This window comes from Narcine bancroftii, chromosome 8 (genome assembly GCF_036971445.1).
Source record: "Narcine bancroftii isolate sNarBan1 chromosome 8, sNarBan1.hap1, whole genome shotgun sequence".
In the NCBI taxonomy this organism is placed as follows: Eukaryota; Metazoa; Chordata; class Chondrichthyes; order Torpediniformes; family Narcinidae; genus Narcine; species Narcine bancroftii.
In genome coordinates this window covers 91,753,968-91,781,436 of record NC_091476.1, presented here as the reverse complement: position 1 = coordinate 91,781,436, position 27,469 = coordinate 91,753,968, and the positions used below count along the sequence as shown (strand labels likewise).

General features: G+C 46.6%; 1 protein-coding gene across 4 annotated transcripts in view; it reads right to left on the bottom strand.

Moving 5' to 3' along the window:
- Window positions 1–25,158, bottom strand: part of robo4 (roundabout, axon guidance receptor, homolog 4 (Drosophila)) — a 144,311-nt gene extending 119,153 nt beyond the window's left edge. For 3 of the 4 annotated variants that reach the window (XM_069894496.1, XM_069894497.1, XM_069894498.1), the window contains exons 1-2: window positions 24,825–25,158; window positions 7,881–8,207 (exon numbers count right to left, since the gene is read on the bottom strand). In XM_069894496.1, coding sequence (XP_069750597.1) covers window positions 7,881–8,207; window positions 24,825–25,038 — 541 coding nt within the window. In that variant the 5' untranslated portion in view covers window positions 25,039–25,158. Of the gene's footprint in view, window positions 1–6,881; window positions 7,019–7,880; window positions 8,208–24,824 lie in introns of those variants that run through there. The other variant, XM_069894499.1, reaches the window with a different exon arrangement.
- Window positions 25,159–27,469: the final 2,311 nt, after the last annotated feature.

The window sequence follows — 27,469 nt, the reverse complement described above, 5'->3', positions numbered from 1 at the left end:
GGGTTTAAGATTTAGGCCTACCACTTTGCATCCATAGCCAGCCTCTCTAGGTTGGTCATGTCAATAACATTGTGATGGTTTGTCCTGAAAATGTGCTCCAGGATTAGCGAGTCAGGTCTAATGTTCAAGTTGTTCTGCACTGCAAGTTCAGAAGGAATACAGAAATTCACCCTGCACCTTGAAACATCCAAAAGAACATGGAAAACACAAGTCCCATGGTACCCCCAATATAATATTGGGAAGGACATTCGGTGGGTTACTCTGCTTCCCCTGTGCTTTGACTATATGCTTGAGCTTTGCAGTGATCACAATGCGGAAGGCCACATGCCTTACAAAACCCAAGCTTCGGCAATTCCTGCTGTAGCTACCACCTTCCCCAAGGAGAGCCAAGACCACCATTTGAAAATAGTAGAGATAATTTCATGCGATTTCAAAAGATCACTCCCACACTTCACAATGGCAAAAAACTTGACTTCTCTTGATCAATGTTTCAAATTCAGATCTGCCTTGGGCATTCTGCGAAAAGTCAACACTGAGAAAAGGAGATGGATATGGGAAAGCCCAAGGTCCCCACTGAACCTTGAACTCTCGTTGAATTATCCTTGACTAATTCCTCGCATTCTACTGTTAAGACCAGATTCTCATCTGCCTGATCAACTCCTAGAGTGGCAGGAAGCCAATGTGAATGAATCAGATTTGCCGGTCATGTTAAAATGCTGGAAACCCAGTTTGACCTTTGCCGAGTTTAAGCTTGTGAATTTGATTTTACAGTGTGTTTATTTTCCCCCCCAATCTAAACTAGCATTATGCAATGCCTGGATAGCACACTAAATTAAGCTTGTCTGTATCTTGGTACACGTGACAAGAAACTAAAATCAAATCTAAACTTAAACTAACTTGACAGCTGATTCTACAAAATATCTCATTTTATTGCACAGACTGGGCCCAACACTAGATGCAAGCTGATTAAACCGATGCCTTCTGACAGATGGATCCAACTTTCAACCACAGCACTTGCTCAAAAATAATCTTAAAATATGACCATTGTATTCAAAGGGAGCTGAAAGTCTGCCGTGTGTTCTGCTTCAGTGAAGCATGTCTCATTCCTGACTGTGCTGTTCAACCGGAGGGCTTTTCAACCCACTGGGTTGAAACAGCATGTTTGGGAAAAGCCAAAAGGTGGTGGTGTCTGCTTCCTCATCCATACTGTATGGAGCTTGGACGTGGCAGTCCTAGTTACCTCCTGCACCTGGAGTACCCAACCATGAAGTGCTTTCCTGGCCACCTGCCGCAGGAATTTAAATTAGCAATACTGGCAAAAGTCTGCATCTTAACCCAGAAGAATGTGAAGCTAGATGACCTATACTCTTCCATCAATAGTCATGAAATGAAGCATCCTCAACCAGTGTTCTTTGTAGCTGCAGAATTCAGTCACGCTGACCTCAAGGCTCCACCAGCATCTCGCCCAATATCCTCGACCACTACTACACAACTATCAAAAATGTCAACCGCTCCGTTCAATGAATGCAAATTGGAAATGGCAGAACCAGTCAATACCTTTGTACAAGCAGAATCAGACGCAAGGACCGGGTAGTAAAAGTTAGACATCACTGGGCTGAGGTATCAGACAACATCCTCGGTGACTCCTAGATACCTGTATTCAAAGGCTCAGCAATCAACTTCAATGGAAAAAAAAATGCTATCCTTATGATTTATTACTGTACTTTTCTCTGTACCCTGCACTCTTTGACTTCCTATAACACAACACCCTGTACTTTTGATTTATTATTGCACTAACTGTTGCACTCCAGTACGAGTTGACTGGATAGAACACAAAACTTTTCAATCATCTCTGTACTTATGACAATAGGCAAATCAATTCAACAATCAATCAGGCTCCCAAAGATAATTGGATGGAATTTCAGGAAATAAAAATTATTTTCCTGGCTGGTGAGCTTTAGATGAGTGGTAAGAAATAAGAGAATTCTTACAGATAGTTTCCACTCGCATCTGGAAAAGTACAGATACTTTGGAGATGGTCATCGTGGCTTTGTGCAGGAAAGGACATGGCTTACGAAGTTGATTAAGGTTTTTTGAGAAGGTGACATAGATGATTGATGAGGGTAGGTTGTCTTCAAGGATATTACTCCTGTTGGGGAAGAGATATGGGAGTATCAGAGCCAGAAAAAAGGTTCTTCCCATGGTCTGCGAGACGGCTGAATGAACTGCTCGGACAAACCCGCAGAGACTCTACTATTTACTAAGCAATATTTAATTTATATCTTTCTTTGGCTTGGCTTCGCGGACGAAGATTTGTGGAGGGGGTAAATGTCCACGTCAGCTGCAGGCTCGTTTGTGGCTGACAAGTCCGATGCGGGACAGGCAGACACGGTTGCAGCGGTTGCAGGGGAAAATTGGTTGGTTGGGGTTGGGTGTTGGGTTTTTCCTCCTTTGTCTTTTGTCAGTGAGGTGGGCTCTGCAGTCTTCTTCAAAGGAGGTTGCTGCCCGCCGAACTGTGAGGCGCCAAGATGCACGGTTTGAGGTGATATCAGCCCACTGGCGGTGGTCAATGGGGCAGGCACCAAGAGATTTCTTTAGGCAGTCCTTGTACCTCTTCTTTGGTGCACCTCTGTCACGGTGGCCAGTGGAGAGCTCGCCATATAACATGATCTTGGGAAGGCGATGGTCTTCCATTCTGGAGACGTGACCCACCCAGCGCAGCTGGATCTTCAGCAGCGAGGACTCGATGCTGTCGGCCTCTGCCATCTCGAGTACTTCAATGTTAGGGATGAATGTTGAGGATGGAGCGGAGACAACGCTGGTGGAAGCGTTCTAGGAGCCGTAGGTGATGCCGGTAGAGGACCCATGATTCGGAGCCGAACAGGAGTGTGGGTATGACAATGGCTCTGTATACGCTTATCTTTGTGAGGTTTTTCAGTTGGTTGTTTTTCCAGACTCTTTTGTGTAGTCTTCCAAAGGCGCTATTTGCCTTGGCGAGTCTGTTGTCTATCTTGTTGTCAATCCTTGCATCTGATGAAATGGTGCAGCCGAGATAGGTAAACTGGTTGACCGTTTTGAGTTTTTTGTGCCCGATGGAGATGTGGGGGGGCTGGTAGTCATGGTGGGGAGCTGGCTGATGGAGGACCTCCGTTTTCTTCAGGTTGACTTCCAGGCCAAACATTTTGGCAGTTTCCGCAAAACAGGATGTCAAGCGCTGAAGAGCTGGCTCTGAATGGGCAACTAAAGCGGCATCGTCTGCAAAGAGTAGTTCACGGACAAGTTTCTCTTGTGTCTTGGTGTGAGCTTGCAGGCGCCTCAGATTGAAGAGACTACCATCCGTGCGGTACGGATGTAAACAACGTCTTCATTGTTGGGGTCTTTCATGGCTTGGTTCTGCATCATGCTGAAGAAGATTGAAAAGAGGGTTGGTGCGAGAACACAGCCTTGCTTCACGCCATTGTTAATGGAGAAGGGTTCAGAGAGCTCATTGCTGTATCTGACCCGACCTTGTTGGTTTTCGTGCAGTTGGATAACCATGTTGAGGAACTTTGGAGGGCATCCGATGCGCTCTAGTATTTGCCAAAGCCCTTTCCTGCTCACGGTGTCGAAGGCTTTGGTGAGGTCAACAAAGGTGATGTAGAGTCCTTTGTTTTGTTCTCTGCACTTTTCTTGGAGCTGTCTGAGGGCAAAGACCATGTCAGTAGTTCCTCTGTTTGCGCGAAAGCCGCACTGTGATTCTGGGAGAATATTCTCGGCGACACTAGGTATTATTCTATTTAGGAGAATCCTAGCAAAGATTTTACCTGCAATGGAGAGCAGCGTGATTCCCCTGTAGTTTGAGCAGTCTGATTTCTCACCTTTGTTTTTGTACAGGGTGATGATGATGGCATCACGAAGGTCCTGAGGCAGTTTTCCTTGGTCCCAACAAAGCTTGAAAAACTCATACAGTTTGACATGCAGAGTTTTGCCGCCAGCCTTCCAGACCTCTGGGAGGATTCCATCCATACCTGCTGCTTTGCCACTTTTCAGTTGTTCAATTGCCTTATATGTCTCATCCTGGGTGAGGACCTCATCCAGCTCTAGCCTTAAGGGCTGTTGAGGGAGCTGGAGCAGGGCGGAATCTTGAACTGAGCGGTTGGCACTGAAAAGAGATTGGAAGTGTTCTGACCATCGGTTGAGGATGGAGATCTTGTCGCTGAGAAGGACTTTGCCGACTGAGCTGCGCAGCGGGCTTTGGACTTGGGGGAGGGGCCGTACGCAGCCTTTAGAGCCTCGTAGAAACCCCTGAAGTCGCCAATGTCCGCGCTGAGCTGGGTTCGCTTGGCGAGGCTAGTCCACCACTCATTTTGGATCTCCCGGAGTTTGCGCTGAAGATGGCTGCTTGCGCGACGGAAGGCTTGTTTCTTCTCTGGACAGAACGGCTTTGTAAGGTGAGCCTGGTGGGCAGCTCGCTTCTTTGCCAGCAGCTCCTGGATTTCCTGGCTGTTTTCGTCGAACCAGTCCTTGTTTTTCCTGGAGGAGAAGCCCAGTACCTCTTCAGTGGATTGCAGTATGGTAGTCTTCAGCTGATCCCAGAGGGTTTCAGGGGACGAGTCCGTGAGGCGGATTGCATCATCGAGCTTTGCTTTGAGGTTTGCCTGAAAGTTTCCTCTCACTTCGTCTGACTGCAGGTTTCCAACATTGAACCTCTTTCTGGGGGCTTTACTGTTCCTGGGCTTTGGCTTGAAGTGAAGGTTGAGCTTGCAGTGAACCACCCGGTGGTCAGTGTGGCATTCCACGCTGGGCATGACCCTGGTGTAGAGCACATCTCGTTTGTCTCTTTCTCGCACCAGGACGTATCTGCGAACTACATATGTCTTTTATGTCTGCGTGCATTATATGTGTGGATCTGTGTTTGCGGCTTTTTTTACACTAAGAACGCCACTTCATTAGGATGTACTTGTACAATCAGTTGATAATAAACTTAAGACAAGGTCCCTCATGTAGGTCAATGCAGAAAATTAAGTCACACAGGTCCATGGAAACTTGGTGAACTGCAGCACCTTATACCCTGAATATGCCAAAGATTGTCTGATCTCGGAAGCTAAGCAGGCTCAGAACTCGTCAGTTCTTGGAGGGGAGACCACCTAGGAACACTGGGTGCCAGGAACCTGGCACCAGCAGGAGCACCCACCATAGCACAGCATCCTCCAGCCCAGGACCACGCTGGCCAGACACACCCCAGACTCCGGACAGCTAAGGGGCACTCAAGACCTCCTTGGGAACCAAAGACTTGCTACAACCGTGGGGGACGAACCCGCCCCCCCGCCCATCCAATGCAATAAACGTGACTTAACCCCAGCCACTCCTCCGCGCTACACCACTCCAGCTGCTCTGGCCCCTGCCCCCAGCACCTCCCCACACCGACCAGGAGCCAATCCTGCGACGGTCGCAGAGACTCCGACAGCTGCCGGACTGTCTTAATCTGTAAATAATGTGTATATGTTTTGCCACTTTACTGCAACTGATCCCCATGACCCCGCCGCCCACCCAGGTCAATTTTAAAGGAGGTGAATGTGGTGGTACACCACTGGCCTACTGCAGGGGGAAACCTTTGTACTTGCAGAAGAGCATGGGGACAAGACAACACCTGGCCGTCTGTCAATCGGCTGACCTGAATGGACCAAGCCCCACCCTCCGGGATACAAGCTTGAACTTGCCCTTCGAAGTCACCCTCAGAGTTTACAGTAGTACATCTCACAGCTGGCTCTGTGGAAGTTTATGTAGTATAAAGCCTGTTGAAGAGTTGGTTTTGTGTGTTTGCTTCTGACCAACAACACACCACAGAGGCCAAATGCAAGAAAAAAGCAGGCAATAAATGGTAGGACCCTTTAAAGCAATGATGTCCAGAAGTATCTTGGGGTGCAAGTCCCTGGCTCCTTCTAATTCACAACACTAATGGATAGAGTGAAAGAGAGTGAATGGCATGCGTTCATCAGATGGGATGTTGAGTGTAAAAGTTGGGAAGTCATGTTGCAGGTGTTTTGCTAAGGCCACATTTGGAGTATCGAGCCCAATTCTTGTCAGCACACCATAGGAAAGACATGGAGACTTCAGAAAGGGTTCAGATGTTCACCAGCATGCTGCCGGATAAGAGGGAGAGGTGAGGGCAAACTTGGATTGTTTTGTTTAGTGCATGAGAGGTTAAGGGATGAAGGGGAAAGATTAAAAGGAGGCTCACAGGGCACACTGGATTTGAAACAGAGAGTGGTAGGTGCCAGCGGAAGTGGTGGAAGCTGAACTATAACTCCTGACCTTCGAAGCAGAGATGGAAGCATTTTGATAGGTCATTTACCTGGCGGAGAATGCAGAAGTGCAATTTAAGAACTGCTGGAGGAACTCAACAGGTCAGACAGCATTGATGGGTTTGGGGAGAAGGAGACAAAAGATGTGAGAGACAGGTTGAAGGAGAAACCAGATGAAAGCAGGGTGAGAAAAATTAGAGGAGAAAAAGTTAAGTATAGGAGTAGATAAAGAAGAGACAGCTAAATCAGATGGGGGTGGGGTTACCTAAAATAAGGAAAATCAATGTTCGTGCTATAAGGTTTAAAGCTATCCAGAGAGAATATGATGTGTTGTTCCTCAAGTTTGCATTTGGCCTCATCCTGAAAATTGAGGATGCCAAGGACAGACATGCCACTGTAGAAATGGTTGGGAGAGTAAAAATGGTTGTCTTAGACCCACAAGCAGAGCATAGGTATTCAGCGAAGTGGTCACCCAATCTGTGTTTGGTCTCAACAATATAGAGGAGGCCACCTCGGTGCATGCCGAATCCACTAGATTAGGTAGAACAATGAGCATGAAACTGTGATAAAGAGTTCAGACCCAAACTGTTGACTGACCATTTCTACCCTTGGTCGCTGTCTGACTTGGCAAGTTCCTCCAGCATTTCTTTATTTTCTCTGGACTCCAGCATCAGCAGTTTAGGTCTCTCAGATGTGCAATGTAATTTGGTGTCATGTTTTGGCTTAGACGTGGTCGGAAGGGCCTGCTTCTGTGCTTTCCCATTGGCTGCTCCATGAAAGAACAGAGGAAAGGTTCTAAAATCAGAAACTGCTGGAAACAATCAGTAGGTTAGACAGCACAGGGGAAAACACAAACAGTCCACATTTAAGGTCAAAGTCACTTTAGAGGGATAATGAGTTCAGCTGGTTTGCTTCATATAAAAGCTTGTTTGTTTTTGAGACATTCCACACACCCCCCACCATTTCCTGCAAAAACAGTGGTCACACCTCCTGGACACAGGAACCTTGCAACTCATATTAAAACATCTGAGCAGCTTATCCTGACGGTGACATATATTTTGTAGCTTCTGATTCATACTGTGAGTCAAAAAAAAGACAAAGGTAAGACTATATCTCATCTGGAAGAGTGAATGTATGTAATCTCATTTAAAACATTTACATCAAATGAAAACAAGTCATAAAAGGTCACCACGCATCTTCAAATTTCACCGATGAATCAAATACAAGATATCCAAGTTTTTCTGAACTTAAACAGGACATAAATATGAGAGAACGCTGTTGGAGGTCTGGAGTCTTGCCATTTGAATAAGATGACTCTTCTAGTCAACAATGTAGAGAGGGCCACAAATCTGTTGCTCAGGTACAGAAAAAACTCTCTGTGACAACGCATTAAAGACCATTCCTATCTGTCTTGTTTCAATTTTACATTAACTTCAGTTAAAAGAGCTTTTGAAACTCAGGAGTGAACCATGATCTCTGGAATTGTGAAGCTGCAGATCTGCGCTGCTCTAAGCTTGTATAATAAAGACTGTCACTCTGAGAACTGCAATGGGCGCAACATTAAACAACGGGCAAAATAGAGAGCCGATTACTCACATGCCACGTAGAGGGATGCATTTTTACTCAAGGCATATCCCAGATGGTTTCTCGCCACGCATGTGTATACACCCTCATCAGACTTTCCTTTACGGCCCTGGTGCAGCTGATAGAAAAAGAGGGAGCCATGTGGCAGGAGAGTCCGCTGGGACAGAGGGTCATCCTCGCTGGTCTCCACGCGTTCGCCATTCCTGTACCACTCGATAACCGGGTGGGGCCTGCCCTCAGCCCGGCAGTTCAGGGTAGCTGGCTCACCCCGGAACACAGCAAGGTCAGCTGGATGTTCAATTATCTCAGGGGGAGATTCTTCCAAGCGTAGCCCAGAATCTGAAATAAAAATATTCCGTTACCAGCAACTACTCCCCCAACAAGATGCCTGGTTAACACTGTATCATCAAATTCAATTGAATTTTTTATTATCATGTGAACAGAAGTACAGTGAAAAGCTCCATTTTCTATGCTATCCAGGCAAGTCAACCTCTACCTAGTATGACAGGCAATAAAAACAGTGAAAACAAAGATATTCTGGAGTAATTCAGGTCTCACAGCATCCATAGGAGATAAAGATATACAGTACAACGTTTCAGGCCTAAGCCCTTCTTCAAGGTATGAATAAAAAGCAGCCAGGTGCCTGAATAAAGCCAAAAACATTGGTTATATATTTTACCTCCTATTGATGCTCCAAGACCAGCAAGTTCCTCCAGCATTTCTGTGTTTTCACCACAATCATGGCATCTGCAGACTTTGTGTTTCATTTCAATAGCAAACATAGTGTTTCAATAAGCTGGGATAGTGTCACGCAAGACAGAAGTGGAGGGTAGAAAGAGTTAACAGTGCAAGCTATCATCTTGTGCTAATTGGAGGCCCATTCAAGAGTCGGATCACAAAAAGAAAGAAACTGCCCTGGACTCTGGAGCAAGGAATCTATTTGAATCAACAAGTGACTGAAATCATTCCACAACCAGAAACTCGTATCAATAATGTAGCTCAACGGCTGCAATAAAATGAGCCATCCAGAGATGAAACCTTCAAATCTGGTATATTTGGAATGCAACAATTTGATCATTTTCCTCAAATTGGTGACAGAAATGGAATCCCCCCCACACCCAAATGAATTTGCAAAATGCCTTCTGCAGAAACAGAAATAGTGCCAATTTGGATGAAGTGTCTCAGACCCTATAAGTTAACAGTGTGGTTTAACTTTCTTGGTCACATTTTGCCTAGTGAAGGGAGAAGGTTTCTTCTGCGAGCAGTCTAACAGGTTCGCTCCAACATTCAGACAGCTGCAGAGGTAGAAGAGCACAGTTTACAGAGTAGAGTCACAATGTAAAACAAACAACAAAACAAAATCAGAACCAAGCAAGGGCAGAAAGAGAGTTCAGTCAGGATAGCTGCAGAGCTGCCACTGTTTTTAAGCATGAGATGCTTGCTTTCACACTCTTAAATGGCAGGAGGGAGAAGAGGATGTGTCCGGAGCAGGGCTAGTCTTTTAGCAATGTTGGCTGCCTTTCTTCAGGACTACAGATACTGAATTTTTAGTTTTGACTTCAGATTTACAGCACCTGCAGAGATGTTGATTTTTATTTATTGCAAAAGGTACTTAGGAGAATGAGACCCAACCAGCACACAACCCGTGTCCCATATTAACACTCTGCCTTTCCCTTCCAGTACAAAGATGACATCCAACATCAGGCTCACTGGCAGCACCAAAAGACCCACCAATTAATTTTAAAGAGATGCTGATTGTGTTGGCTTGTGGCTCTAGAATTAATGCCCACACATCCTCAATTCCTGCAAAGTGTTACAGAAGTGGTCACCCCCACCCCTTGCAAAGACTGTTACCTCTGTTGGAGGACACACAGAGGACTCTGTTCAAACACTGTGACTAGCGCATATGTACACCTTCCAACAGATGGATGCTTGATAATGACCCAGAATGGCCATCTTGGCTAATCTGTCTCTCCCCAGCCTATGGGCTATGAACCCAATTCCTCTTCACCAGCTTCTAATCTAACCCAGTCATGTTCTACACTGTAGTGCAATTGTTACTTTGCATCCCACTCATTTGTGGTATGGTGAAGAGACTGATATTTTCTTTTTATTTAATAAATACGGGGGTGCCCGTGAAGGAAATTAGCCACTGCAAGCAGAAAGTGTGACCTGTCACAGAGTAATATGCCATCCAGATGGGAATGAGGCTCTCCCAGAAATCTATAAACCAAAATTACAAAAGGAAAAATAAATCATCCCTGCAGAAATTGCACTCATGAAATTTACCTTACTTAAGTAAGGTAACTACAACCATCTCACCAAATTTCACTCATTGCCCTGACACATACTTTCCTCGTCTGCCTCTATGTTGCCCGACCATTTTGAAGAATTTACTGGTTGTTACAATGTGTCAAGTAAACACGAGAGGGTGGAACTTGTTTTGACACACAAAAATTTTCCTGCACAAGGCTTTTCTCAAATGCAAAGGATAAAAAAAAATTCACGGCTCTTCCCCAACTCAGCTACCAAAACAGGAAACTTTTGGAATAATAGATGGCACATATTGAGGTCTCATTGTTCCAACAGTCTACCCCAAGTCACTGAGATAAACTGTCCAGAGTTCCTGTATGATTCATTGGAATATAATGCAGCAATGAAATCTATCGGACTTCTTCAAGCAACAAAATGTTTGATCTGCTCCACAGCCCAGTTCATTTTATATTGGGAGCAAGAGCTTAAAATTGCTAAGTTTCCAAAACCATTAGTTGATTGAAAGTGTTGTCTTTTCATGAGATACTAGACATCACTCTCTAAAGTAAAAGCACAAGGCTGGAGAAACTTAGCAAGTCAGACAGTGTACTTTATGCAGCCAAAATCAAGATATATAGTAAAACCCATATTTCAAGCTTCAACCCTTTAGGAAGGTATGTGCAAAATATAGGCAGGCTCTCAAACAAAATGGTGGGGATTGGGGGGGGTGGGGGGTCGGAGAACGGAAGCATAGGCCCATTGGCAGGAGGTAATAGGTAGATACAGGAGGGAAGGCACAAGACCAAACAGGGGGAGGGGGATGGCTCTGGGAATGGGGTGGGGAGCTGGAGGAAAGAAGGGATGGGGAAGAGAGGGAGAAGAGAAATTATGCTCTGCAACTTCCATCACCATCAGTCACATCTTCCCCTCTCCTCTCCTTTCCCTTCTGCCTTCCGTAGGGACTGCTCCCTCCATAACCCCCTCATCCCTTCCGACCAATTACCCCTTTGGAACCTTCCCCAGTGAACGCAGGAACATACCAACACCTCCTCCATCATTCAGGGCCTCAACTGTCCTTCCAAGTGAAGGAACACTTCACTTGTAAATCTGCAGGGGTCATCAAATGCATCCGGTGCTCCCATTGTGGCCTTCTCTACTTCGGAGTGAGTGGATCCAGTCTGGGTGATCAATTCACTGAGCACCTTTGCTCTGTCCAGATCAATGACAGGGATCTCCCAGTGGCCAACCATTTTAATTCTGTGCCCCACTCCCACTCTGACATGTCTGTCGATGACCTCATGTACTGTCAAACCAAGACCGCCCGTAATTGGAGGAACAACATCTAATATTCCTTCTGGGCACTCTCCAACTGGATAGCATTAACACTGACTTCTCTGGTTTCTGCTAACCCACTCCCTATTCTCCCTCCCATCCCCATCTGTTTGTCCTCCAGCTCTCCACTCATTTTCCTCTCCATTCACAGAACCACACCCCCCCTCCCTGTTTGCTGTTGTGCCCTCCCTCCCTTATCCACATTACCTCCTGCAATGTGGGACCACGCTCCTTCCCCCTGCCCCTCCATCATTTTACTTGGGTGCCTGCCTACATTTTGCTCATACCTTGATGAAGGGCCCAAGCCAAAAACATTAGCTATGTATCTTTGCTATTTAAAGTACGCTCTCTGATTATGTTTTTACTTCAAATCACAGCGTCTATGGACTGATGCATTTTACTTTTTACTCTCTTATGGATTTTCTACTTTTACAGCCCATTCCAAAAAGGTGAAACATATCCCCAGAGAGTTCCAAATGGTTTATAGTTAATAGAAGGTTTGAAGAGTCTGTTTCCACGCTGTACCTTTCTATAAGGCCCAATACCCACAGAGGGAAATAACACTGCCATAAGGAAAAAAAACATTCAAGAAAGTCAACATGAAATACACCTTTCACTTCAGAACAACATAGTGAACCAATAAAGGCTTCTGAAGTAAAGGCAGAAATATCAAAACTCTGCTTATAAATTGCATGGTTAATTCAGCAAACTCTAATTAGATCAACATGACATCAATTGAAGTAAAAATGTCACAGAAGGTGTTGTTCTTTTCTTCATGATGTCATGGGAACTTTTCTGTCCAATGAAGAAAGGAGATAGGACCTCTATTTCCTGTTTCATCTGATCAACATGACTCAGGGATTTGATTAACCTTTCGTCATGTGTTCAAGTGTCTGAAATCAAAGCCAGTGGCAGGATTCCATAGATATGGAGTTTGTCTTCCATATGGTTAGATGGAGAATATTTCTCCTCAAGGTATCTAACATATATGAGCAAGTGTAAAGGTAATGAAACAGTCAAACCTTGATGCCCTTTTCCTTGTCTATAGGTCCATCTACGGCTAAAACTCATTCACAATGTCTTTGGGTGCCAAGAGCTCTGACATTCTTGAATGCCAACCCATCATCAGAACATTTAAGTGAAATTTTACAGAGATATTCAGCCTCTTCTTTACATGCTATAGTTCTTCTTCCTGTTTCAGGCACAGAACCTTTTTGCCTTAAAATTGGATGCGTGTTGGTTGTTGCTTGATGGTTACACAATTTCTGTGGGATGAAGGGCCTTTTCTTGTTCTATGACTTACCCACCATATTTTAAAGTTAGACATACAGCATACTAGCAGGTCCTTCTGGGCCACAAGCCTGTACTGCCCAATCAGACCGACTAACCCTGTATGTCCGTCAAACACTAGAGGAAATCAGAGCCCCCAGATTGAACCCACGTGGTCACGGGGAGAAGGTACAGCTCCTTACAGATTGTGCTGGATTCAGACCAGTGACGCCGGTGCTGTAATAGCGTTGCGCTAACTGAATGTCAACAAGTACTTCCTTCCCAACAGATCGTAACTTTTGGGCATCCATTAATTTCCTCAGAAACAGGCATGATGTTATCATACTTCTAGGCTAAATTACTTTGAGATTGATTTAAGCTCAGTCTTTCATAAAAAGTTAAACCAGATGATACAGAATTTATCCAGTCATTGGGAATACAGGTAAAAACATTTGCTAATCAGGTGTCAATTCAATGGAATTTCCTGTAACTAATTCACTTATAACCTGCACAGATCCCAGCAACCACTTCCATTTTTAACAAGGTCTCTTGACATGAAAGCTTTTTCCAATATTCAGTAACTGCAATGAAAGACAGAGGAAGCAGGTCATTGTGAAAACAGGGCTATTTCTACTGTGAGCAGGAAGTTTAAAAGTGCAAGAATGGAGTCAGTGCCCAACTTTGGAAACAAGTATTAAAAGCACCAGCAACAAAAGCCCGACATCAGGATGTCCGTCTTTTATTCTGCAAGGGCTCTGGAAGATTTGTACTGATGATAAAATACTGTTGTTGGTGCCTTTGTAAGGAAGACAAGTGGCTTTGAGTCTGCTTCAATCCTTGCTGTCTCTCTCAATTGCATCTCCACACAAAAAAGATAATTAAATTATTTATTCAAGAGATCAACAACAATCACGTTTCCACCATCAGCATCAACTGGGGCGGTGTGTAATGTCCATCGCCAATTCCGATAAAGGAACCAAAACTTGGAATTGTATCAGAAAAAAAATCATTGTGCCTATTTTATTTATTGGCTCTGTATATTGTGCTTAAGAGCATTTGGGGATGCTTGAAAATGTTTGTCCTGTCCGTTGGGAAACTGTACAGAGCTCTTCTGGCCATAATTCACCTGAACTCGGGTATCTTCCCCAGAGGATGTTGGTGCAGGTGATGACTCACTGTTGGAAAAGCAGCAAATCAGGAACGAGGTGTCAGTGCCGCAAGACTCGCTCCACCAGATTCAGCGAAATCTGCTCCCCCTCCACCATCAGTCTCCTCAACAACAAACTCAATCAGGGACTCATTTAAGGAGTCTTCCTTTTGCTCTTTATTGATTTTTTTTCTCTCTATTGATTTTTTTTCTCTGTTTACATTTCTTTATTTGTTTTCATGTGTACATTGGGTACAGGTTTTTTTTCCACTCCTAATAAGTGGTAATTCTGCCTCGCCAGCAGGAAAAGGAATCTCAGGGTTGTATGTGATGTCGTGCATGTATTCGGACAATAAACCTGAACTTTGAAATGGTACACCGAGTCAGGATCGAAGCACTTGGACATTGAGTTTATCATCATGGAATATCCCACATCGGTTTCCACCAGCTGTCTTCTTACATATTGCAGCATCTCAGCAATATGCATCCCACTGCAAATTGCTGCCATATGTTGCCCCAGCAGATTCTCTCAGGACCTGCTCCATACTATGGAGTGGGGAAAAGTCTTCCGATCATATACTGCTGCCCATTTTCCACACCCCTTAATTTTCTCTTCCATTCCCCCTCCCCCCCCCCACCCCACCCCAATATCATTGGACCCACAGAGAGGATCCACTAATTGTACCGTCCCACTCAGTAGTATGCAAATAAGATAGCAGGCAATGCCGAATTGGGTTCTGTCATGGTTTAAATGGGAGAAACCCCATTTTATTCCTAAAAAGGATGCAATCAGTCGTTAATGGCATCACCCCTGATGGGGGAAATATTGCACTCCATTGATGAAATAGGTTTGAGACTCCTGGTAACTAGGAATGTGTAACAAGCTATCTGCAAGTTTTACCAGACAGGGGTGATAAATTCTCTTTCTTATGAACCACAAGAGTACCAGATGGACTTCCTTGCTCTTGCTTTGCCCCTTCCCACTCTTGGCATAAATACCCACTGAAGACTGACACCTTTACATTGGAACATGCATGCCCTGAAATCTTCCATTGAAGAAGGAAGTTTTGGGAGTGCAGTGGGGAACACTTCCCATCTTTTCCACAAAGAAGTTTAGGCAACAAAAGGAACTTTGATTAAATCCACTTTACCCTCTGCTTTCCACATCATCCATTTATTAGATGTTCAGATCCAGAGGTAACTCAACCTAGGAGTGAAGTCTGCAGTTGCTGTGATTGTAATCAAAACACAGAAATGCTGGAGGAACTCAACAGGTCTCGCCATGTCCATAAGATATATAACCACTGTTTCAGGCCTGAATCCTTAAGGAGGTAGGTACCTTGAAGAAGGGCTCAGGATAAAACGTCAGTGATAGATCTTTACCTCCTTTGGATGCTGCAAGACCAGATGAGTTCCTTCAGCATTTCTGTGTTTTAACTCAACCCAGGTCACACCACCTTGTATCAGCTTGGCTCGTTCAGAGAACCGATACCAGAGTCGGAGAACTTTGAGTTTCAGCCCGATATTCTGAGGAGAGAGCTTCTCAGCTAAAACTTCAAGCAGTGCTGAGGATGTGCTACATTGCTTGAGATTTCATCTTTCAGCAAAGAATTGAGGCTCAGATGGACATAAATGATTCCGTGGCACGACTCAGACTAAGAACGATTTGCTTATCACCCTTTAATCGGGTACAGGCACTCTCCTCCAATGCACAAATAAACTAATTCAGCACAGCCCAGGGATTGAATTTGGGACCTTCTTGCCTACATCACAGTTATGCGTTATTTACACACCTAACCATCAGGGATCGCATTTTAATCTTAGCTGTAATCATGTGCACATGATTACTCGACTCCAAAGTGGAACAAAATAATATCCACGTTAAAATAAAAGTGAGTTTAAAAAAACTGAGGAAGCAAATAATTCTAATTCTAGAACACCTAGTTAAAAATCAGACCTCAGAGGGAAAGAATACATATATAGAGGTTTAATTTGGAAGGCATGCAAAACTTTGGATGCTAATTCGGTTCACCTGTAGCTGCAGTGAAGTACCTGAAACAGATGTTAAATCCCTTGAACATACAAAGAATTGTATTTAAGTACAATGGTTTGAATGAAGTCCACCATCCAAATGGCTCGCTTGCGTGTCTGGATTAATGGATCTTCCTAGTGTCTAGCCAGATGCCCCTGAAAGGATGACACAAAGATTGGTGGTGTTGTGGACAGTGAGGTAGATTACCATTGATTAAAAGGTGATTTAGGAAGGCTGGAGGTGTGGGCTGAGAAATGGCTGATGGAATTTAATACAGATAAATGTGAGGTGCTACATTTTGGAAAGGCAAATTTAAATAGGTCATATACATTGAATGGTAGACAATTGAGTAGTGCAGAGCAACAAAGGGATTTAGGATTATGGTAAATAGTACCCTCAAGGCTGATACTCAGGTAGATGGTGTGGTGAAGAAGGCATTTGGAATGTTAGCCTTCATAAATCGGAGTATTGAATTCAAGAGTAGGGAGGTTATGATGAAATTGTACAAGGCATTGGTGAGGCCAAATTTGGAGTACTGTGTACAGTTTTGGTCACCAAATTATAGGAAAGATATAAACAAAATAGAGAGAGTGCAGAGAAGGTTCACGAGAATGTTGACAGGATTTCAGGGTCTGAGTTACAGGGAAAGGTTGTGCAGACTGGGGCTTTTTTCTCTGGAGCGTAGAAGATTGAGAGGGGACTTGATAGAGGTGTTTAAGATTTTAAAAGGGACAGACAGAGTAAATGTGGATAGGCTTTTTCAATTAAGAAAGGGGGAGATTCAAACTAGAGGACATGGTTTAAGATTGAAGGGGGAAAATTATAAGGGGAACATGAGGGGACATTTCTTTACGCAGAGGGTGGTGGGGATGTGGAATGAGCTTCCGGCAGACGTGGTCGAGGCGGGATCATTGGTTACAGTTAAGGAAAGACTGGATCGTTACATGGATAGGAGGGGACTAGAGGGGTATGGACCGGGTGCTGGTCGGTGGGACTAGGAGGGTGGGGATTTGCTACGGCATGGACTAGTAGGGCCGAACTGGCCTGTTCTGTGCTGTAATGTGGTTATATGGTTATGGTTAAAACTTCCTCAGGTTGGAAGAGCGCCTGCGTCTCTTCCACCACTTGGTGAAAGTCACCGGAGTATGAACGAGTGGGGAGCCAATTCATTCCCCCAACCCTGCTGCTCTGCACCACCCATCGGTTATCATCAATCAGAACATTTACTCATCAGGGTCCTTCCTTATAATGAGATAGTTTTTTTTTAAAAACTATAATTGATGGAATGTCATTACTATTTGCTTACAACTCTTCCAAATGTCTGTGGGAAAATATATTTTCAAGTTTCTCATTTCATAACACCTTTACATGAACCAATGCTGTAATCACAATTAAATCACAGTCATACAGTAGAGTCATTATTTTCATCACAGCAAGGTCGGGTGGGGGGGGCTAGGGGAGAAGGGAGCACAACACTTCCTCAGGGTCTATCGCTGAGGAGTACACACAAATGGTTATTGTGATATTTTCTAGGTCTCTCTTAAGGTCACTGAAATTCTGGATACCCACAGACATTGGGGTGTCAGCAATGGAGACAACCCCCAGTATTCCTCTACCTGTCACTGCACACCTTCCAATCCAGAAGAAATAAGCAAGCTCTTATCTCTGTCACGCTCTGGCACCAAGTGAACCCTTGCCAGATGCCCAGCTTGTGCCGGTAGGATTATGCAGGTTAGATTTTAGAAACAGTTGAGACAAGTCATGGCTAGCCCTGAATCTTTGGTCTGCATCAGGATAATGGAGCTACCCCACAGCCTCTGACAGCTCCTAGACCCATTCCACATTTAGAGAAGGAATGAGGAGTTCCTTCAACATTTTTTTTGTTCACCTGTGTGTTCTCAGCTCATTTTATCACCACCATCTTACAAAGACCTGCTTTTTCATTTCCTTTCAAAGCAACTGTGAATGGGTGTTAAAAAGATTGAAGGGGGAAAATTATAAGGGGAACATAAGGGGAAATTTCTTTACGCAGAGGGTGGTGGGGATATGGAATGAGCTTCTGGCAGACGTGGTCGAGGCGGGATCATTGGTTACATTTAAGGAAAGACTGGATCGTTACATGGATAGGAGGGGTATGGACCGGGTGCTGGTCAGTGGGACTAGGAGGGTGGGGAAACTCTCCAGGTCAAACAAGATGTACTTTCTCCAGCATGTAAATCACAAAATTCTGTAGACACCATGATTGAAGTAAAAAAAAAACACTAAATGCTGGAGAAGCTCAGTAGGTCAAACAGTGTCCTTATCAAAGGTAAGGATACATGACCAACGTTTCAAGCTTGAACCCTTCATCAAAGTACCCTTGGATGAAGCCCAAAGTGTCAGTCACATATCTTTACTTTTGCTATATAAAGGACACTGTTTGACCTGTCGATCTTCTCCAGTATTTAGTGTTTTCCCTTAAACTTTCTCCAGCATTATGTTTTTACTTCATGCACGCACAGTTTGGCGTAGCAGGTGGCGCAATGTTTATACTGTGCCAGCGATCGGACTGAGGTTCAAATGCTGTGCTGTAAGGAGTTTGCCTACTCTCCCCGTGTCTGCGTGGGTTTTCCCCAGGGGCTCCGGTTTCCTCCCACCATTCAAAACCTATTGGGAGTGTAGGTTAATTGGATGTAAATTAGGCAGCATGGATTCATGGGCCAAAATGTCTAAACCATGGTGTCTGCAGATTTTCATGCTTTATATACATTACATCTATTTTGACTCCTTACTATAGAGCCAAACAACTAAAAGGGCCATAAAGAAAAGACTGGGCTCAGGATAGCTCAAAGAGTCATCCAGTTTCTTTCTTCCTTTTCTTTTACAGATCCAATCCCTTTGGATATGTAATTAATCTAATTCTACCACCAGTTTCGGCTGCATATTCCAGATTGTAAAATAAATACATCGGGTAACACAATGATTGACATCATTGGAACATTTCTCATGATGAAGTTTTGGAGTCCTGCCAGAATTGTTTGGTAGGTAATTAGCCTTTTCCCATATTCAACAATATGTGGATATGTGCTCTTCTTCTTTTCATTTCATCGGTGTTAGTGACTCATGCCTCAAGCTTCCCATCCAAAACTACTGTATTAATAAAGGAATTCCCTCCTAAACATCACTCCCACTCTTCACTCCAATATATTCCTCAAAACTTCCTCTTTGATCAAGCTTTGGATGGCCTGTCCTTTTTAAAATCACAAACGGTAATGAGGAAGCTCTCAGGAGGGAGATGGATCAGCTCGTTGAATGGTGTAATGACCACAACCTTGCGCTCAACAGCACCAAAACCAAGGAGATGATTATGGACTTCAGGAGAGAAGTCAGGGGAGCACGACCCAATCCTCATCAAGGGCTCAGAAGTGGAGGGGATCAAGAACTTTAAATTCCTGGGTGTCAACATCTCCAAGGATCCATCCTGGAGCCTCCATGTTGATGCAATTACAAAGGTGGCTCACCAGTGGCTATATTCTGTGAGGTGTCCGAGGAGATTCTGTATGACTCTCAAACTTCTACAGGTGTACCATGGAGAGCATTCTGGCTGGTTGCATCACTGCTTGGTATGGAGGCATGAACTCTCATGACAGGAATAAACTCCAGAGGGTTGTTAACTAAGCCTGCGACATTACAGGCACCAGATTTCATCAAGGACATCGACATGAGGCAGTGTCTTTAAAGAAAAGCCTCTATCCTCAAAGACCCCCACCACCGCCCAGGCCACATCCTCTTCACTACTATCAGGAAAAAGGTACAGGAGTCTAAAGGCGAGCACTCAGCAGCACAAGGACAGCTTCTTCCCCGCCGCCATCAGATTCTCGAATGATCAATAAACCAATGACACGGCCTTACTTTTCGTGCACGGTTTTTTTAAAATCGTGATGTTGTAAGATGGTTATAATATGAATGTTTACACTGTGATGCTGCCGCAAAACCCCGAATTTTATGACAATAAATTCTGATTTTCATTATCTATTTGTGTGGCTCAGTATTTATATCGTTCAAGGTCCTGTGAGTATCACGTGAGGTTGTACATAAACACAAGCTGTTACCCATTGTGCAAACCAGCATGCCCAGAAACATAAGCACATTTTCTAGCAGGAGTGAGCAAATGAGGCTTCTATCCACTGTGTTGAGACCAATTGTAATGGCTCACTGCCCGTCATGCTGCTATTAGTGCAGCTGGTCCTTTTTGTATGTTTACCATCAACATCGAAAGAGGTTAGATCAAAGCAACATAAAAACAAGTGGCGGTTAATATTTATGGGCCAAGAGGCAACAGGAGGTATTGTAATTAAATCTGACTAAACAGGTAGCTTTTCCAAAAGTACAAAGGAAATCAAATTAAATAGATGTTCTTTTCAAAATGTGAATTAATAAAATTACTGGTGTACTCAGATGCAGGTTAGTGCCTGCATTTCTGTGGAGATGAAATTTGTTGTGTCTAGTTCAATACCTTGAAGAGGGCCCTTTTCAAAGAGATCTGTTAATCTGTACCCCCCTCACCTGGCTAGACTCCATCACAAAAGCTGCACAATACTACACCACCCTCAACTTCAAAAGCACCCAAATGCTTATTTTTGCAGCTTCAAAGGAACATTTATCGCACCTGACATTTATTAACTACTTTTTACTTTGCAATTCTCACCAGATCCATCTCTACAGAGAGAAAAAGTCATGCTATTCAACAATGGGATGACACCCGATTACTGCAAGGGCAGAGTCTTAAATAATCATGTCAGTCTCGAGCAGTGCTTCTCAACCTTTTTCTTTCCACTCACACACCACTTTAAGTATTCCCTATGCCATCGGTGCTCTGTGATGACCTTGTGGACAGGGATGTCCACGAGCTCCCTTGTGGACAGGGATGTCCACGAGCTCCCTTGTGGACAGGGATGTCCACGAGCTCCCTTGTGGACAGGGATGTCCACGAGCTCCCTTGTGGACAGGGATGTCCACGAGCTCCCTTGTGGACAGGGATGTCCACGAGCTCCCTTGTGGACAGGGATGTCCACGAGCTCCCTTGTGGACAGGGATGTCCACGAGCTCCCTTGTGGACAGGGATGTCCACGAGCTCCCTTGTGGACAGGGATGTCCACGAGCTCCCTTGTGGACAGGGATGTCCACGAGCTCCCTTGTGGACAGGGATGTCCACGAGCTCCCTTGTGGACAGGGATGTCCACGAGCTCCCTTGTGGACAGGGATGTCCACGAGCTCCCTTGTGGACAGGGATGTCCACGAGCTCCCTTGTGGACAGGGATGTCCACGAGCTCCCTTGTGGACAGGGATGTCCACGAGCTCCCTTGTGGACAGGGATGTCCACGAGCTCCCTTGTGGACAGGGATGTCCACGAGCTCCCTTGTGGACAGGGATGTCCACGAGCTCCCTTGTGGACAGGGATGTCCACGAGCTCCCTTGTGGACAGGGATGTCCACGAGCTCCCTTGTGGACAGGGATGTCCACGAGCTCCCTTGTGGACAGGGATGTCCACGAGCTCCCTTGTGGACAGGGATGTCCACGAGCTCCCTTGTGGACAGGGATGTCCACGAGCTCCCTTGTGGACAGGGATGTCCACGAGCTCCCTTGTGGACAGGGATGTCCACGAGCTCCCTTGTGGACAGGGATGTCCACGAGCTCCCTTGTGGACAGGGATGTCCACGAGCTCCCTTGTGGACAGGGATGTCCACGAGCTCCCTTGTGGACAGGGATGTCCACGAGCTCCCTTGTGGACAGGGATGTCCACGAGCTCCCTTGTGGACAGGGATGTCCACGAGCTCCCTTGTGGACAGGGATGTCCACGAGCTCCCTTGTGGACAGGGATGACCACGAGCTCCCTTGTGGACAGGGATGTCCACGAGCTCCCTTGTGGACAGGGATGTCCACGAGCTCCCTTGTGGACAGGGATGTCCACGAGCTCCCTTGTGGACAGGGATGTCCACGAGCTCCCTTGTGGACAGGGATGTCCACGAGCTCCCTTGTGGACAGGGATGTCCACGAGCTCCCTTGTGGACAGGGATGTCCACGAGCTCCCTTGTGGACAGGGATGTCCACGAGCTCCCTTGTGGACAGGGATGTCCACGAGCTCCCTTGTGGACAGGGATGTCCACGAGCTCCCTTGTGGACAGGGATGTCCACGAGCTCCCTTGTGGACAGGGATGTCCACGAGCTCCCTTGTGGACAGGGATGTCCACGAGCTCCCTTGTGGACAGGGATGTCCACGAGCTCCCTTGTGGACAGGGATGTCCACGAGCTCCCTTGTGGACAGGGATGTCCACGAGCTCCCTTGTGGACAGGGATGTCCACGAGCTCCCTTGTGGACAGGGATGTCCACGAGCTCCCTTGTGGACAGGGATGTCCACGAGCTCCCTTGTGGACAGGGATGTCCACGAGCTCCCTTGTGGACAGGGATGTCCACGAGCTCCCTTGTGGACAGGGATGTCCACGAGCTCCCTTGTGGACAGGGATGTCCACGAGCTCCCTTGTGGACAGGGATGTCCACGAGCTCCCTTGTGGACAGGGATGTCCACGAGCTCCCTTGTGGACAGGGATGTCCACGAGCTCCCTTGTGGACAGGGATGTCCACGAGCTCCCTTGTGGACAGGGATGTCCACGAGCTCCCTTGTGGACAGGGATGTCCACGAGCTCCCTTGTGGACAGGGATGTCCACGAGCTCCCTTGTGGACAGGGATGTCCACGAGCTCCCTTGTGGACAGGGATGTCCACGAGCTCCCTTGTGGACAGGGATGTCCACGAGCTCCCTTGTGGACAGGGATGTCCACGAGCTCCCTTGTGGACAGGGATGTCCACGAGCTCCCTTGTGGACAGGGATGTCCACGAGCTCCCTTGTGGACAGGGATGTCCACGAGCTCCCTTGTGGACAGGGATGTCCACGAGCTCCCTTGTGGACAGGGATGTCCACGAGCTCCCTTGTGGACAGGGATGTCCACGAGCTCCCTTGTGGACAGGGATGTCCACGAGCTCCCTTGTGGACAGGGATGTCCACGAGCTCCCTTGTGGACAGGGATGTCCACGAGCTCCCTTGTGGACAGGGATGTCCACGAGCTCCCTTGTGGACAGGGATGTCCACGAGCTCCCTTGTGGACAGGGATGTCCACGAGCTCCCTTGTGGACAGGGATGTCCACGAGCTCCCTTGTGGACAGGGATGTCCACGAGCTCCCTTGTGGACAGGGATGTCCACGAGCTCCCTTGTGGACAGGGATGTCCACGAGCTCCCTTGTGGACAGGGATGTCCACGAGCTCCCTTGTGGACAGGGATGTCCACGAGCTCCCTTGTGGACAGGGATGTCCACGAGCTCCCTTGTGGACAGGGATGTCCACGAGCTCCCTTGTGGACAGGGATGTCCACGAGCTCCCTTGTGGACAGGGATGTCCACGAGCTCCCTTGTGGACAGGGATGTCCACGAGCTCCCTTGTGGACAGGGATGTCCACGAGCTCCCTTGTGGACAGGGATGTCCACGAGCTCCCTTGTGGACAGGGATGTCCACGAGCTCCCTTGTGGACAGGGATGTCCACGAGCTCCCTTGTGGACAGGGATGTCCACGAGCTCCCTTGTGGACAGGGATGTCCACGAGCTCCCTTGTGGACAGGGATGTCCACGAGCTCCCTTGTGGACAGGGATGTCCACGAGCTCCCTTGTGGACAGGGATGTCCACGAGCTCCCTTGTGGACAGGGATGTCCACGAGCTCCCTTGTGGACAGGGATGTCCACGAGCTCCCTTGTGGACAGGGATGTCCACGAGGTCCCTTGTGGACAGGGATGTCCACGAGCTCCCTTGTGGACAGGGATGTCCACGAGCTCCCTTGTGGACAGGGATGTCCACGAGCTCCCTTGTGGACAGGGATGTCCACGAGCTCCCTTGTGGACAGGGATGTCCACGAGCTCCCTTGTGGACAGGGATGTCCACGAGCTCCCTTGTGGACAGGGATGTCCACGAGCTCCCTTGTGGACAGGGATGTCCACGAGCTCCCTTGTGGACAGGGATGTCCACGAGCTCCCTTGTGGACAGGGATGTCCACGAGCTCCCTTGTGGACAGGGATGTCCACGAGCTCCCTTGTGGACAGGGATGTCCACGAGCTCCCTTGTGGACAGGGACTTTAGTCAGGGATGGCTTAAGGTGGGATGTGAGAGGAAAGAAAAAGTTTGAAAACTACTGTTTTAATCGACCCTCATTGACTCGTTATGTGCACGGTTTCAGATCTCCAAAGGAAATGAGCCAATGACAATTTTTCTCAAGCAAAATATTTCAGTAACAATTGGGTCCAGAGCAGTGATTCTTAACCTTCCCTTCCCACCTTAAGCCATCCCTGACTAATCACAGAGCACCGATGTCATAGGGAAATCTTAAAGTGGGATGTGAGTGGAAAGCAAAAGATTGAGAACCAAACGGACTCCAGAACAATTCGTGTCCCGTTGACTCTAGGGCTGGAAACGTTGGGTCTCCACGTCTCGACCCCAAAAGGTTGACTGACCATTTCTCTCCATGGGCGCTGCCTGGCCCGCTGAACCCCCACCCCAGGTCTCGTTTTAGGCATTTAAGGAGATGCTTCATCCAATTAACTCACAGTATAACATCGGATGGGAAATAAATACTGCAGTCGGTCAGTCAGGCAGCGCCTGTGGAGAAAGAAATCGGGTCGGTGGCTCGGGTCAATGTCCTTTCCCCCGTGCACTTTTGGGGCATTTTGGAGTTTCGTCCAACTTGCAAAGGGAGAACCTCAAACTGTTTTGGAACTAAAAAGATGAAGAGATTCTATGCAACGAATTTCACTGAATTAAAATAGCAATTTGGGGATTCCTGAGAGTGACCTTAAAACTCCATACAAATCTGAAATGCTATTAAAACAAAACTATCCCACTCGCCTTCGAAAGAGGAGCAAAGTTTCCAAAGCAGCAGAACCCGGAGAAAGAGTCCGGCCACGGTCCCCATGGGCGCTGCGCATCCGAGCCAACAGCACCGCTCCGTATCGCTGGACCCCCCCGTCCGCCCGCCCGCCCGCTCCCTCAAAGTTTCACAACTCGCGCAAAACTTCTGCCAACTCTTTTTCAGGGCGCTGTCTGCTCCGCTCGTTTCCATTCATCGTTCTCCCGGCTTGAATCCCGTGGCTGTGGTTCCTTTGACGAAGCCCCTTGTCAATGCCGACCTGCCGCTCCCCTTCGCTCCGGTTCGTTGTATTTCCTTCAGGGCCGGGAGACGCCTCCGGTCACACGGTTCTCCCACCACCCCGAGCCCCGCCCTGTAATTTAACTCCTTCGAGGCGACCCATGAGCAACAAAAAAAAAGAACCCGCTGGAATAAAACCAGAATACTCAGGCTGCCAGGCAGCATCGATGAAGAGAGGAACATTACCATTAATCCCGCTGTTCTCTCCACAGAACCTGTCAGATCTGCTGAAGCATTTGTGTTGATTCAGAGTAGACCTTGAACCCAAGAGTCCACAAGGTCATCACACTGGAGGAATGAAGGCTGGGGTCCCTGGAGAGAGATGGAGCTATGGGGACAGAGAGGAATGGGGTCAGCCGTGGGGAGACGTAGGCCTTTTCACCCCGCCTTGTAAAATGGAGATTCCCCCCGGAAATTTTCCCGCGAACCTGCGGTGTGAAAATGTCGGCCTGGGAATTTTAAACGGCCTGGGGAAATTTTTCCCTGATCACCCCTCTCCCTGCGGTGTGAAGAGCCCAATGGGGCACGGGGGAAGCCTCGTGACTTGCACGCTGCATCACGTAGGCGAAGAAAATTAAAAGATATTCCCCACCTGATGACAGCGGGCTGCTTCGGCACGTCGCAACAGCAGCACAATGCGGGATGAATGGCCTTCCTCCTTAACCACATTTCCTCATGTTGCTGGATTTCCCAGAGTGGTTCCAGCTGCGTGAGGGATTATGCGAAACTAAGTCATCCATTCATCCCGCATTGTGCTACCTTTACGACGTGCCGAAGCGTCGGGGGAGGGGGGATGGGCGACAGGTGGCCGGTGATCGACAGACGGGGGTGAACTTGCGTAACTCGTCATTGGTTGGGGGAAGGACCTCCCTAAGTTGCCGGGGAGGGCAAATTCCCGGGAATGTGGACCATGGTGTGAAAGGCCCACGAGGTCCTGCATTCCGGGGAATTTCACCGGGACACAGTAGGGTCACTGCTCACCTGCGGTGTGAAAGCAGCTGTAGAAACACAAAGAAGAAGGCTGTTCAAGCCTGCTTCACCATTCAGTACGAACATGGGAGGCCAGTACCTTATCTGCACACCCCTCGATCCCTTTAGATATAGAGTTGCAATTCCTTTTTCAATATATCTAATGAACTGGTCTCAACCACGTTCTATCAAAGGGAGCTTCACAAAATTCACAACTTTCTGAACAAAAAAAAATCCTCATCTCAGTCCTATATGGTTTATCCTCTATGGCTCAGCCTACGACATCACAGGCACCAGTCATCACTCCATCCAGGACATCTACAAGAGATGGTGACTTTAAAAAGCAGCCTCTATCCTCAAGAATTCCCCCCCCCCCCCCCAGGCCATGCCCTCTTCACACTGCTACCATTGGGAAAAAGGAACAGAAGCCCAAAGACGAGCACCCAGCGGCACGACAGCTTCTTCCCATGTCCTCCGGTTCCTGAATGAACAATGAACCATAGACACTGTCTTATTTTCTATTTCTCTTTTTATTACATTATTTTTTTTTATTTTGTAAGGTGGTTTATGTAAATGTTTACACTAAGATGCTGCTGCAGAACAACAAATGTCGTGACTTGCTCATGACGATAAATCCTGATTCTGCCCTTAAACTGTGACCCTGTGTTCTAAACTTCCTGAACATCAAGAACATTCTTCCTGCATCTAATGGGTCTGGTCCTGTGAGAATAATATGTCTCAATGAGATCCCCTCTCATTCTCCTAAGGAGTCTGAATTTAAAACTGGTTGAGAAGCAGTGCAGGTGTGAACAGACTTGGAGCAATTTAAGATTGGGGGAAATTTTTCACACAGAGGAGAGTGGGTGTTCAGAACGAGCTGCCTGAGGAAGTGGTGGAAGGAGGCACAATTACAATGTCTAAAGACAGTCAGACTGGAACAGGGATAAGAAAAGTTTTGGACAATGTCAAACAGGGAAGATTTAGAAGAATAAGGCAATGTCAAGTGATCTAGGGCTGTGTTGGTCAAAAAAAAAAGATGAGCAATTTTGACAATACAATTGAGACCTTGAGTTTGTGTTTTCAACCAATATTGCTGAGGGGGCAGCATTTATAGAACATAAAGGATCGGGGATCATTCTGGGCTATTAAGATTTTCAGCTTTCAGATTTATTGTCAGAGAACAAACATGACATCATATACAACCCTGACATTCCTTTTTCCTGCAGCTGAGGCCAAATTATCACTGATTTGAAGTGCAAAAAGTAAATTGTACACCAAGACCTGGAAAAAAAGATCATAGATAAAGAATTCCCACAGGACTCAGAGCTGTTCCTGTTGGGAAACATAATAGACATAAGACTTACAATGAACCTGT